At 38.9% G+C, this 13,553-nt stretch overlaps 1 protein-coding gene across 3 annotated transcripts in view; it reads right to left on the bottom strand.

The window, feature by feature from the left end:
- The window catches only part of TRIP4 (thyroid hormone receptor interactor 4), a 58,368-nt gene extending 45,378 nt beyond the window's left edge, over positions 1 to 12,990 (bottom strand). The window contains exons 1-5 of one of the 3 annotated variants that reach the window (XR_011997422.1): positions 12,814 to 12,969; positions 8,064 to 8,233; positions 7,293 to 7,426; positions 2,958 to 3,170; positions 1,065 to 1,143 (exon numbers count right to left, since the gene is read on the bottom strand). Coding sequence is in view for 2 of the 3 variants with exons in the window: in XM_026005555.2 (XP_025861340.1) it covers positions 1,065 to 1,143; positions 2,958 to 3,170; positions 7,293 to 7,426; positions 8,064 to 8,233; positions 12,814 to 12,914 (697 nt within the window). In the remaining variant the exon portion in view is untranslated. Of the gene's footprint in view, positions 1 to 1,064; positions 1,144 to 2,957; positions 3,171 to 7,292; positions 7,427 to 8,063; positions 8,234 to 12,485 lie in introns of all 3 variants that reach the window. The other 2 variants (XM_026005555.2, XM_026005633.2) reach the window with 2 other exon arrangements.
- Positions 12,991 to 13,553: the final 563 nt, after the last annotated feature.

Below are 13,553 nucleotides of genomic sequence, written 5' to 3'. Positions count from 1 at the left end.
TGCAGACATGTTCAATCTCTTCAATAAAAAATTTAAGTATAAAGATAAAAATATTTGAAATGTCAAAACTCAGTAGTGACAGATTTTAGTCACTGCACTATTGTAGATTGGTACATTTTGGTAAAGTAATACAGCAAATACATTTTAAGTGTCAAAAATTATCACAAAGACAAATACCATATGATTTCACTTATATGTGGAATCTAAAAAGCAAAACAAGCAAACAAACAAAAGCAGAAAAAGACCCATAAATACTGAGAACTGGTGGTTGCCAGAGGGGAGGAGGATGGAGAGGTGGGCAAAAAGGATGAAGGGGAGTGGGAGGTACTGGCTTCCAGTTATGGAATGACTAAGTCACAGGAATAAAAGATACAGCATAGGGAATACAAGCAATAGTATTTTAATAGCATCATATGGTGACATATAGTAGTAATTATACTTGTGAGCACCTCACAACATATAAAACCGTCAATCACTATCTTGTACACTTGAAACTAATATGACAATTTGTGTCAATTATACTTCAATTTTTAAAAATCATATTCTTAAAAAATTTAAAAATTAAATAAAGCTTTTTGGTTTTTGTTTTTTAAAGATTTTATTTATTTATTCATGAGAAACACACACACAGAGAGGCAGAGACACAGGCAGAGGGAGAAGCAGGCTCCATGCATGGAGCCCAATGTGGGACTCCATCCTGGGACTCTAGGATCATGCCCTGGGCCAAAGGCAGCTACTGAGCCACCCAGGTGTCCCACTTTTCCTTTTTTTTTTTTTTAATATTTTATTTATTTATTCATGAGGGATATACGGAGAGAGGCAGAGACATAGGCAGAAGGAGAACTGGGCTCCTGGTGTAGAGCCCAATGTGGGACTTTACCCACATGTGGGACATGACCCCAGGATCATGACCTGAGCTGAAAGCAGATGTTCAACCACTGAGCCACCCAGGCATCCCTGTTATATGGTTTTAATAACTTAAAAAAAAAAAAAAAACGATTGTAGAACAGAACAAAATCAGTACAGTAGAACAGTTAGAACAAAATCAGAAGATTACTGCCTACCTGACATTAGTTTCTTCAACAGTTTCTGGCTCTTGTTTGAATCACGTTGTAAAATATCCTGTTCTTCACGAGTACATACCTATAAAGTAATAAGAGCAAGATACATGATCCAATAGTTACATTAATTTTGTTGGCCTGATATACCTAAAATATAACCTCAAATTATACATTAGATATGGAAATAAAATAATGAAATTGTTGGTGCTTTTTTTATCCAAACACACCAAAAATACACATATCCAAATGAGTTTCCTTAGTCTCTTTCCAACTCCCCCCCTCCTTTTTTGTGAATAGTTTACTTATTTATTCATAAGAAACACAGAAAGAGAAAGGCAGAGACACAGGCAGAGGGAGAAGCAGGCTCCATGCAGGGAGCCCGATGCAGGACTCAATCCCGGGACTCCAGGATCACACGCTGAGACAAAGGCAGACACCCAACCACTGAGCAACCCAGGCGTCCCTCCCCCTTCTTTTATAAATCATAGAAAAAACTGATCTAACTGGAAGTGTCCCTGAATGAATTCATAAAAAAAAAAAAAAAATCTAACCTACCTCCAAATGACAATGATTTGCCATCATTTAGAATATTGAAAAAAATATACTTTTTTAAAAAAGCCTTCCAGTTCTAATCATAAAATGTAAGTCTTATAGAAGAAATTATAAGCAGATGTCTTATTAGAAAGAATCAGAAAAAGCAAATCACAGTGCCACCAGTGAAAACTAGTCTAATTTTTTTATCTATACATATTTCATTTCTTTGTCTTCAAATATTACCTATGTATAAAATAATGAACACATGAAGCAAAGAAAAAGTTCTGTTTATTATAAAATCACTGCAGTTGTAAGAATGGAGGCATAAAAGGAATTATTTAAAAACAATTTCAGGGATCCCTGGGTGGCGCAGCGGTTTGGCGCCTGCCTTTGGCCCAGGGCGCGATCCTGGAGACCCGGGATCGAATCCCGCGTCGGGCTCCCGGTGCATGGGGCCTGCTTCTCCCTCTGCCTGTGTCTCTGCCTTGTCTATGCCTCTCTCTCTCTCTCTCTGTATGACTATCATAAATCAATAAAAAAAAAAAAAAGCCGTAAAAAAAAAAAAAAAAAAAAGAAATGATCAAAAACAATTTCATACTGAGTTTATAAAACTGCAAGACTTCAAGGCCAATGTTTTTTATATTACTCTGCGTCTTGAACTGAAGGACGCATAGGATCTAGTGGAAAATATTGAAGTTGCCTAGAAGTTCCCTCAGTGGCATACAAAGTTCCTGCCAGTAGCTATAGGGAATTTCTCTAGAGAAAGCCCCATATCAGAGGACATTTATTGCCATTTTATGAATTTTTGGTTTTGTTTTATGAATATTTATTTTTTATGGTGGACACTTCATTTTTCAGGTCATCCACCATCCAGGTTATTTTTTGAGTGTACTGAATAATTAAAGGACCTATCAGAGAAGGGAACATAAAGCAATATAAAATGGATGCCTTCATCAACACCAATGCCATTGCTTCTGCCAGCCCACTAAATGGCAAAACAAGTTTTCCAGACAACTCATTAGGGTGTTTATAAGATAGTCATTACTACCACACTCTTGAGGTCATTCTCTCAGACAAACAAGGTGAAAAAAAGGTGTCCTGGAAATAGAAGCTATAATAACCTGTTATAAGCACAAGACTTGAGAGTCCTCAACAATTATCTACTCAGAACACTTCTCCCTAATAGGCCTCAGTACTAAGACATAGCCTTGGGTGTTTGATTAATCAAATTCCTGCTACTAGAATTTATTAGAAATCTGAGGGAAGAAATTTCCTAAGTAAAAGAGAAATTGCCAGGGATGTGGCAATTTCTACATATTCAACCAAAGGTCAGTAAAATAAAATATAAAAGAAACAATTTACCAGAGTACCACAGAAAAAGCAGGGCCCAGAGCCCTCTTGTTCACAGACAATACGTCCACAGATCAGACAATTATTGATCAGCTTGTGCTTCTGGCCCAGGCAATCACATGGATGGCGACCAGGGATCAGGACTGCAAGCCTGTCCTGTCCCTCTTTTGTGTATAAACTGACAAACTTTGTCTTCTTCTTTAAGGAGTTGCTGTTCTCTTGTGCCTAATTGTACAAAGATATCAGAAATAACATCAAATAGTTATTAACAGCAATGAAAATAATCAAGAAGAGAAAAACCTCAATTCTGTTCTATGACAACTTATACACCACCTAGGAATCATGACAGAAGGAAAGGAGTGGGAGAGATACAAATTAAGGGTTATCATCAAGGATCTGAAGAAAGGTTATATTCTAGAAAAACTAGCTGATATGCCTTGCTTTTTCTATTAGTAGCTTTCAGCCCTCTATTATAGCTGGTAGAAGGTAAATGTAGCAGTATAAACTATTTATGTGGCACATTTAAGCACAACTACAGTAGAGATTATAAGAAACAAAAATTCCACTAGTAGATGATACAGATTTTGAAATATGATAAAAAAATATAAAAAAATCAAGAAAGGGGTGCTTGAGTGGCTCAGTTGGTTAAGCATCCAACTTTTGATTTTGGCTCAGGTCATTATCTCAGATCATGAGATGGAGCTCCAAATTGGGCTCAACACTCAGCAGGGAGTCTGCTTGAGATGCTCTCTTCCTCTCCTTCTGCCCCTCCCCCTGTTCATGCTCTCTCTCTCTCTCTCTCAAATAAATAAACCTTAAAAAAAAAAAAAAGGAAAATCAAGAAAAAAATGGCTCCATCAGAAAAAGATGACACAACAGAAAATAATCCTGAGGTCCTAGGATGGAGCCCTGCATCAGGCTTCCTGCTTAGCAGGGATCTGCCCCTCCCCCTCCACTCATGCTTTGTCTCACTTTTCTTTTCTTTTTTTTTTTTTTTAAGATTTTATTAATTTATTCATGAGAGACACAGAGAGAGAGAGAGAGAGAGAGAGGCAGACACAGAGGAAGAAGGAGGCTCCATGCAGGGAGCCCAATGTGGGACTCAATCCCGGGTCTCCAGGATCACGCCCTGGGCCGAAGACAGTGCTAAACCTCTGAGCCACCCGGGCTGCCCTCACTTTTCTCTCTAAAATAAATAAATAAAATCTTAAAAGAAAATCAAACATACATATTTCATTTATGCATTTTTACTCAATACTTTATGAATGTTTTTCCTAATTATATATTCTGGAGAACAATCTTATTAGTTGCATAGTATTCCATCAAATGAGGGAACCATATTTATTTAATCCTTTACTATTAAACAAGTCAGTTCAAATCTTCAAGTTTTTTTGCATATATATTAAGATTGATTTATTTATTTTAGAGAGGGAGAGAGTGCAGGAGGCAGGGGCAGAGGTAGAGAGAGAGTGTCCCAAGCAGACTCCATGCTAAGTGTGGAGCTCAATCTCACAACCTTGGAATCACAACCTGAGCTGAAAATAAGAGTTGGTCACTTAACTGACTGAGCCACCCAGGTGCCTTTGTATGTATTTCTGCTTACTTAAGTTAGATTTTTGAGTCATATTAATAAGTCAAAAGGATATGAACACCTCTATGGTTCTTGATGTATGCTGCCATACAGTCCACCAGAAAGCTTAGGCCAATTTGCACTGCCACCAATAGTGTACAGGGGGATCTTGTAGTAATACAACTTCACCATCACTGAATATTCTATTTATTTTATTTTATTTTATTTACTTTATTTTATTTTTTAAGATTTTATTTATTTATTCACGAGAGACACAGAGAGAGGCACAGACACAGGCAGAGAGAGAATAGGCTCCATGCAGGGAGCCGATGCCAGACTGATCCTGGAACCCCGGGATCACGCCCTGAGCTGAAGACAGGTGCCCAACCGCTGAGCCACCCAGGCATCCCAATATTCTATTTTAAAAATTTTGGAAAAAAAAAAATTGGGGATGCCTGGGTGACTCAGCAGTTGAGCATCTGCCTTGGGTTCAGGGCGTGATCCTGGGATTTCGAGATCGAGTCCCACATCGGGCTTCCTGAGAGGAGACTGCTTCTCTCTCTGTCTATGTCCCATGCTTTCTCTTAGTTTCTCATGGATAAATAAATAAATAAATAAATACATACATAAAATAAAAAAATAGAAATCTTTTAACAATTTATTTATTTTAAGATTTTATTTATTTATGATAGACAGAAAGAGAGAGAGGCAGAGACACAGGCAGAGGGAGAGGCAGGTTCCACGCCGGGAGCCCAATGCGGGACTCGATCCCAGGGCTCCAGGATCGCGCCCTGGGCCAAAGGCAGGCGCTAAACCACTGAGCCACCCAGGGATCCCAAAAATCTTTTAACAATTTAAAATTATATGTAATACTGTAGGGATTTAATGTGTATTTATTTGAATACTAGTATGGTAACCAATCATTTTGGTGTGCCCTGGACTTAGGAAAATCTCAGAATACTGCACTCTCAGTGCTAAAACTGAGAAAGTCTCAGGCATTTAGGGTGACAAACTGGTAAAGTTAAATATCTTTTCATGTTTATTGGTCATTTGTTTTTTCTTTTGCTTGTGATGCTTCTTTACTTATTTTATTCCACTTGATAAAAGGCTTTTAAGTCTCTATTCTTTTCCCTTTAACTTAACATTATTTTGTAACCACTTTGCAATGTTTTTTTTTACATGGTCATCACATTCAGAATTTTTGGATCACCTCTCTTCCATCTTGGCATAATTATTCCTTTCTATTATGACATTTAATTTGTCAAATTTCCCTGATTATAAATATTTCTGCTCATGTCACAGGGCTATTTTGAGAGCCATGAGAAAATACAAAAAAACTCTAAGAAATAAATGATGATGACGGTGGTGGCAGTGGTACATGGCCCAAAGTAGGAACGTTTGTTTTTTATTTTTTCAAAGATTTCATTTGGGATGGCTGGGTGGGTCAGCGGTTGAGCGCTTGCCTTTGGCTCAGGACATGATCCTGGAGTCCCGGGATCAAGTCCTGCATCAGGCTCGCTGCATGGAGCCTGCTTCTCCCTCTGCCTATGTCTCTGCCTCTCTCTCTTTGTGTCTCTCATGAATAAATAAATAGAATCTTTTTAAAAAATTTTAAAAATAAAGATTTCATTTATTTATTTGAGAGAAAGAAAGAATGAGCAGTGGGGAGAGGCAGAAGGAGAAAGAGAAGCAGACTCCTAGCTGAGCAGGGAGCCAAACTTGGGGCTATATCCTAGGACCTGGAGATCATGATCTGAATGAAAACAGGTACCCAACTAAATGAGCCACCCAGGTGCCCCAGGAACATTCCTTTTTTTTTTTTTTAAGCTTTTATTTATTTATTCATGAGACATACACACACACAGGGAGAGAGAGAAAGAGAGAGAGAGAGAGAGAGAGAGAGGCAGAGACACAGGCAGAGGGAGAAGCAGGCTCCATGCAGGGAGCCTGATGTGGGACTCAATGCTGGGTCTCCAGGACCACGCCCTGAGCCAAAGGCAGGCACTAAACCGCTGAGCCACCCAGGGATCCCCCCCAGGAACATTCTTAATAACAGGTAGAATCATGCATTCTTTTAGTAAAAAATCCATATACAAAATGTTGAAGTCCTGGTGCACTTTATTAAATATTTTCCATCTTATATATATCTCTTTCTCAATCTCATTTCTAACCAAGATGTCCTTTAATAACTATTTAATCAGGCTGCAAAAAAAAAATCTACCATACAAGGGCACCTGAATGGCTCAGCAGGTTAAGTGTCTACCTTCAGGGCAGCCCTGGTGGCACAGCAGTTTAGTGCCGCCTGCAGCCCGGGTGTGATCCTGGGGACCCTGGATCGAGTCCCACATCGGGCTCCCTGCATGGAGCCTGCTTCTCCCTCTGCCTGTGCTTCTGCCCCCTCTCTCTCTGTGTCTCTATGAATAAATAAATAAAATCTTAAAAAAAAAATAAGTGTCTACCTTCAGCTCAGGTCATAATCCTGGGTCCTGGGATGGAACCCATCGGGTTCCCTACTCAGGAGGGTGTCTGCTTCTCCCTCTTTCTCTGCTCCTTCCCCTGGCTTGTGCTTGCTCGCTCTCTCTCTCTCAAGTAAATATATAAAATCTTTTTTAAAAAAATCTACCATGTAAAAAGTGATATATCATTTTTCCATAAAATTCATGCATTTTTTGAAAATTGCCATTCTAGACCAATTTGTACACTTTGCTTTCTGAAAAGTATCAGTCACCTCACCTTTTCCATAGAGCTAGAAAAAGATTCATTCTACAAGCACTCACCTTGGCCAAGTCAAAAGGTGTTTTGACCTCCCTGGTTGTGTCAGGTTCAGCAAATGCAGGAACTTCCTGTCTATTTCTTCCTTTTCGCCTACTCCTCTTTAACTGGTCTCCTGATCTCTGCCCATCTAACATTTCTTTAAAGAAAAAAAAAATTTACATATATATTTATATATATGTAAATATATACATACACGTACATAGATTGATAATAGCCGGACTCGTTGATGAACTAACAGCTAATATAGAAAAGATGACACTTAATATTTAGAGTAAAGATATGAACTCAGGCAGCTTTTAACGTTAGCTTTTCCTCTCAAACCAGAATTAAATTTAAACCATAATTTTCAAGATAACTGATGATAAAGACTACTAACTAGGATTCAACGGTAAACTAAAATCCAATAAATTGTATAATGACTTATTTAGTTTGGTGTTTATCTTTTGTATCTTTTAACCTCTAAGTGCTATTCATACTAAAATTGGTCAACACTTTTATTTGGGTATACATATGACTTAAAAGTGTTTTTCTAATCCACGGATAAATTTTTCAAACTATTCTGAAACCACATATGTATCTGCAAACAAGCATTTTTGTGGTATTTTCTTTTGAAAAGTCTGAATTAAAACAATATTCATTACAGTTTGAGTTGAACTGAACTAAAAATATGCATATATATGATTCTGCTGTGAGGAAACAGCAGTGGCAAAAATATCAGGTCCTATAAAACAGCCCACTTACCAATATTTCAACCCTGAATTATATTAACTTACCATCCTTTTTGAAGGACTGCTGCAGAGTATCAGAACTCAACTCCTGATCATTCTTTTGCCATTTGGTTATAAGCTCCTCAATGAATTGACCTTTTTTGTCCTCATTTCCCTGAAGGAGGTCAGTAACATATTCTCGTATCTCTTCAGCACTCTCAATTGACAAAACATACCTCGGGAAGCAAAAATATAAGTTCTTGAAACAAGATCTGCTTACACTATATCTTTCAATAATCACAACAGAAATCAAGGTAGTACAAACCACTCATCAATCCATTAAAGTGTTTATTTTGAGCCAAATTCTATGCTAGACGCTAGGGATCTAAGTTTGATTATGACAAAAATCCTGACCTCAAATAGTTCATAACCTAACCCTTCATATAATCTTGTTAGAAGATTAGAACTAATGTTTTGGGGTTTTTTGTTTGTTTGTTTCATTTTTTTAAAAGATTTTATTTATTCATTCATGAGAGACACAAACACAGAGAAAGAGAGAGAGGCAGAGACACAGGCAGAGGGAGAAGCAGCTCCATGCAGGGAGCCCGATGTGGGACTCGATCCCAGGTCTCCAGGATCACGCCCCGGGGCCAAAGGCAGGTGCCAAACTGCTGAGCCACCCGGGCTGCCCAGAGCTAACGTTCTGAAGATAGACTACGGAGCTGTCCTTAACATAGGAATACTTCCTCTAACTACATACTTGCAATCACTGTATTTTCTTAGCTACATAAATGACTTAATAGCTATACTACAAAACCTTAAATTTTTTTGTTAAAAATATGAGTATATATGACAATCTAACCAGTTGTTGATTTAATATTCTCAAAAAGTATAATTCAGGGCAGCTGGCTGGCTCAGTCAGTAGAGTATGCTACTCTTAAATCTTGGGGTTGAGTTCAAGCCCCATGCTGGGTGTAGAGATTACCTAAAAAAAAAAAACAAAACAACTTTTCTTTTAATCTTTAAAAAATTGTAAATCAAGATTAGGATCACATTAGAATAAGGAGATCTATTTTTTTAAGCAGATCTATTTTTAAGGAAATGTTACAAAGGGTTCCTAGAACAACAGTTCAAGTCAGTATAACTTTTCTAAAAATTGACAGGCCAATATATTTGAACTGCCTTAAAAATAATCCACTAATCCAATTTAAAGGACTCTATGTGAAATACGAGACACAGGAAAATTTATGCAAAAGAGTTAACTGCATCACTATTTCAATAAATGAAAAACTAGAAGCCTTTTAAAATATCCACTGATGGGAAAGACTAATGAATTCAAGTTTTTGGACTTTACAAAATGTAACATACTGCCGCTAAAAGTGAAATTTATGAATGATTATTATTGACCTGAAAAAATGCTTTCATATAATCATAAGTGAAATACCAAGATAGAATGTAGAGCATATAATCCCAATTGCTATAAAAGAAATGTATATATACAGACACTTAAATATAGAAAAAATGGCCAGGTTATATACCAAAATGATTACCACTGAGTTATATCATTAAAGAGAGTTTATTTTCTTTTTTTCCCCTAAGATGAATATATTTTGAAAATATATTACAATATGCATAGGAATAACTCTAAGAGAGAAACAATGATTACCTCTGGATTGTGGTATTATGGTAATTTTGGTTTCCTCCTTTATCTTTCTCTTATCTTTTTTAGGTTTTTACAGTGAATATGTTACACCATTAGGAAAGAAGGAATTGAAAAAAATAACTTGTAAATTAAGAAATCAGACCATGTGGGATCCCTGGGTGGCGCAGCGGTTTGGCGCCTGTCTTTGGCCCAGGGCGCGATCCTGGAGACCCGGGATCGAATCCCACATTGGGCTCCCGGTGCATGGAGCCTGCTTCTCCCTCTGCCTGTGTCTCTGCCTCTCTCTCTCTCTCTCTCTCTGTGACTATCATAAATAAAATAAAAAAATTAAAAAAAAAAAAAGAAAAAAAAAAAAAAGAAATCAGACCATGAAAGCATTCTAAGATCTGAATAAACTGTAAGTCAGACACACTGGTATCAGATACAGGAAAAACTATAATGCTAAATCCCTTTAAATTAAAAAAAAAATCATGTGATTGTACCATCACTAGTAGCATAGGTATTAGGTTGTTTTCCTAATGTGGTGGTACATTTGCAGAGTTATGATCTATAGGTGAATAAACCTGTGCTTTTGAGCCTCATTAAGAGCATCTTCTAATCCATCATAGATTTACAAAGATACAATTGTTTTTCAAGACTTTTACAGTTTAATCAACTTGATCCCGAAACTGAGCAGCCCCCTTGAAAAGATTAATTGCTATCAATTTCTCATAGAATTTCTTCTACAAAGAACCTCCCCAGATCATTTAAAAGTGGAGTATTTAGGGCAGCCCGGGTGGCGCAGCAGTTTGGCGCCGCCTGTGGCCTGGGGTGTGATCCTGGAGACCCGGGATCTGGTCCCACATCGGGCCCCCTGCATGAAGCCTGCTTCTCCCTCTGCCTGTGTCTCTGCCTGTGTCTATGAATAAATAAATAAATAAAATGTTTTAAAAAAAATAAATAAAAATAAAAGTGGAGTATTTAAACTACCAGGGAAGTATTTAAAGATTTCCAGAAACATCGGAATGAATGTTATTTTAACTATTTACAAAGTATCATAAGAAATGGCATATATCCAAATGTGTTATATGCAAAATCTTATCAAAATAGGGTCATGCAAAACAGGAGCTAAGGCCGATTGTAGTACAAAGTTTATTTGCTAATCTTGTGTACAAATCTTAATGTTCCATAAATGTATCACTGATTAAGAAGGTACTAGTTCTGTGCTGTCTGTAAAAATTCAGGCCACTCGTGCCAAATTGTTTAATTTAGCCCACTACCATGGTACTATTTTTTAATTAGTACAGGCAAAGCACAGCAAATTTACACAAAAATGCTTTGATCATTGCATCATGGCCTGTTGTGCAATTACTAGTAAAAACCTAGTAAGTCAAATGAGTTCAAATAGCATTATATTATAGGTAGCTTCAGTGCTTTTTTAAAGCTTTGAACAATTCTTATAGAACTTATGAGTAAAAAAATGCAAGCAGGTATTTAGCCATACTTCAATTGTAAAACTTAAATTTCTGATCACTGCTTTTTAAGGGTGTAGATAAATTTAACTGAGAAAAACCTAAGGCTTCAAAATGAGCTGTTAAATCACAATTTATGAAAATCAGAATTTTCCTAATACTGTTTAAGCAGACAAGATACAATTGGATACTGAGACTGAGAAGACTGCATCTAAGCATACCACATTATTGATCCATCAAAAATAGCCTCAATCTCTGTGTTGTTTTTGTTCTTACCGAGTGACTTTTTCTGTTTGGTATATTGCAAAGTCTCATTATCTTATTAGACAGCATTCCACTTTTTAAAAAATGTGTTTGAAAACTAACCTGATTTTGCTTCAAACAAGGGTAAAGATAAGCCATATGATTTTGCAGGTTTTTTTTTTTAATATAGTTTATTCCAATGTTTAAAACAAAAACCTTTAATACAAGCTTTTTAAATAGTCCCCTTGCCAACAAGTCTGTTTTCTCCAAACTCAGAAACTCACTTCCTACAAAAGCCCTAGAAATGGCAATTCAGGTTTCACCATCTATGAACAAAAATCAAATCAAGAAGCACTTTCAGGGGCAGCCCCGGTGGCTCAGCGGTTGAGTGTCTGCCTTCGGCCCAGGGCCCGATCCTGGAGACCCGGAATTCAGTCCCACGTCGGGCTCCCTGCATGGAGCTTGCTTCTCCCTCTGCCTGTGTCTCTGCCTCTCTCTCTCTCTCTCTCTCTCATTAATAAGTTTAAAAAAAAATCTTAAAAAAAAAAAAGAAGCACTTTCAGGCTCTTTGACCAAGACCAATCTTTGCAGAAGTCTTGCCCTCTGCCTCAACACTGCCCTTACACTTACCCACCCTTCAGTTGTGGGGTGAAAGTCATCCCTTGAAGTAAACCTTCCAAGTTTCTCAAGTCTTAGTGGGAGTACTTTACTCCATGTCCCCACAACACCTTACATTTCCTTACATTTCCTCCAATCATCAACCAGGCAGAACCCAATGGGCTCAGTTGTCTTTGTTGCCCTAGCACCGGTTATGTAGTGCAACAAACATACTAAAATAATCCACTGAAAGCAAGTAGTAAATTATGTCACCATCTCCACTTCATAAGAATTATAAATATTAAAGATAAGCCCTGCTAATCATTCATTTTACAGGCGAGGAAACTAAGCTATGCAGAGGGAAATCAAGTTGTCAGAGGCTCCAAAATGATAAATGACAACCAAAAAACCAGAACGTGGGACTCCTCAGTCAGAAGCTATTTACGCCTTAACACCGCAGCCTCAATTTAAAGTCCAGATCCTAACTGACACAACCCAGATCCCGGCAAACTAAAAATCCTCATTGCAAGGTACCTCTGGAAAGACCACTTGGCTTGTCCCTTGTCTCCAGCATCTATACGGAAACCGGCTCCCGGGACAGTCTTGGAGGACTAATTATCAGAGATTTGGCGTTCTCCTAAGAAAAAAGGCCTCCCCGGCCGATTGTGGAGCCTGAACGCCCTAATTCCAGACGCTAAACTGTAAAGCCAGAGGTCAAGATTCAGCGCCTCGAGACCGACAGTAGCCCTTTTTATCCTATTCCTTGACTCTCATCAACTTTTAAGTCCTCCCCGCTTCCCCTTTCGCTCAGCCAAGTGCCATCCCAGAGCTCCTTCCCTCCTGGGACCCGAACCGGCCTCACTGCATGATCTCCTCGCTGACATCCAGGCCGAAAGTTTTCCGCAACTCCTGGGTGCACCAGCCCACCAGCTGCTCCCGGGACGCCGCCCCAGCGACCGCCATCTTTCCCAGCCGGAACCAGCTGGGTTCCAACCACCCCACGTCCGGCGCCGGACTAGTCCCCTCGGCAACACCGACCTCGCTCGCGCGGGTTCCGCCGGCCGGCACCGCCCTCGCGGAGGCACCGCCCCCAGCACAGATCCCTCCCACCGCTGCCACCTCCTTTTTCCCGCTTCCTGGCGCTGTTGACCCTCCTGCCGGAGCTCGTCCGCCTGAGATTTTTCTGCGTGGTTAGAGCTAGGGCTTCGGAATCGGGAATCCTGCCAACCCAGTACGATTACCTATAACGCCCACGGCCGAGGAAAAGATAAAAATCTTAATCTGAGAGTCCAGCTTTTAAAATTTTTCTGGTTTTATATAAAACATTTAAAATAGCTCTTGTGGGGACGCCACGGTGGCTCAGTGGTTGAGCGTCTGCATTTGGCCCAGGGCGTGACCTCGGAGACCCAGAATCGAGTCCCGCATCCGGCTCCCTGCATGGAGCCTGCTTCTCCCTCTGCCTGTGTCTCTGCCTCTCCCTCTCGGTGTCATACATACATACATACATACATACATACATACATACATACATACTCTTGCAAGCTAGAGGAAGCGCTGTAAGGATTTGCTTTGGTGGTACTGGTTTTGTTAATAACTATGTGG

The sequence above is a fragment of the Vulpes vulpes genome, chromosome 15 (genome assembly GCF_048418805.1).
Source record: "Vulpes vulpes isolate BD-2025 chromosome 15, VulVul3, whole genome shotgun sequence".
NCBI classification, from domain to species: domain Eukaryota; kingdom Metazoa; phylum Chordata; class Mammalia; order Carnivora; family Canidae; genus Vulpes; species Vulpes vulpes.
Note: the sequence above shows the minus strand (reverse complement) of the source record. Positions and strands in the feature narration are given on the sequence as shown.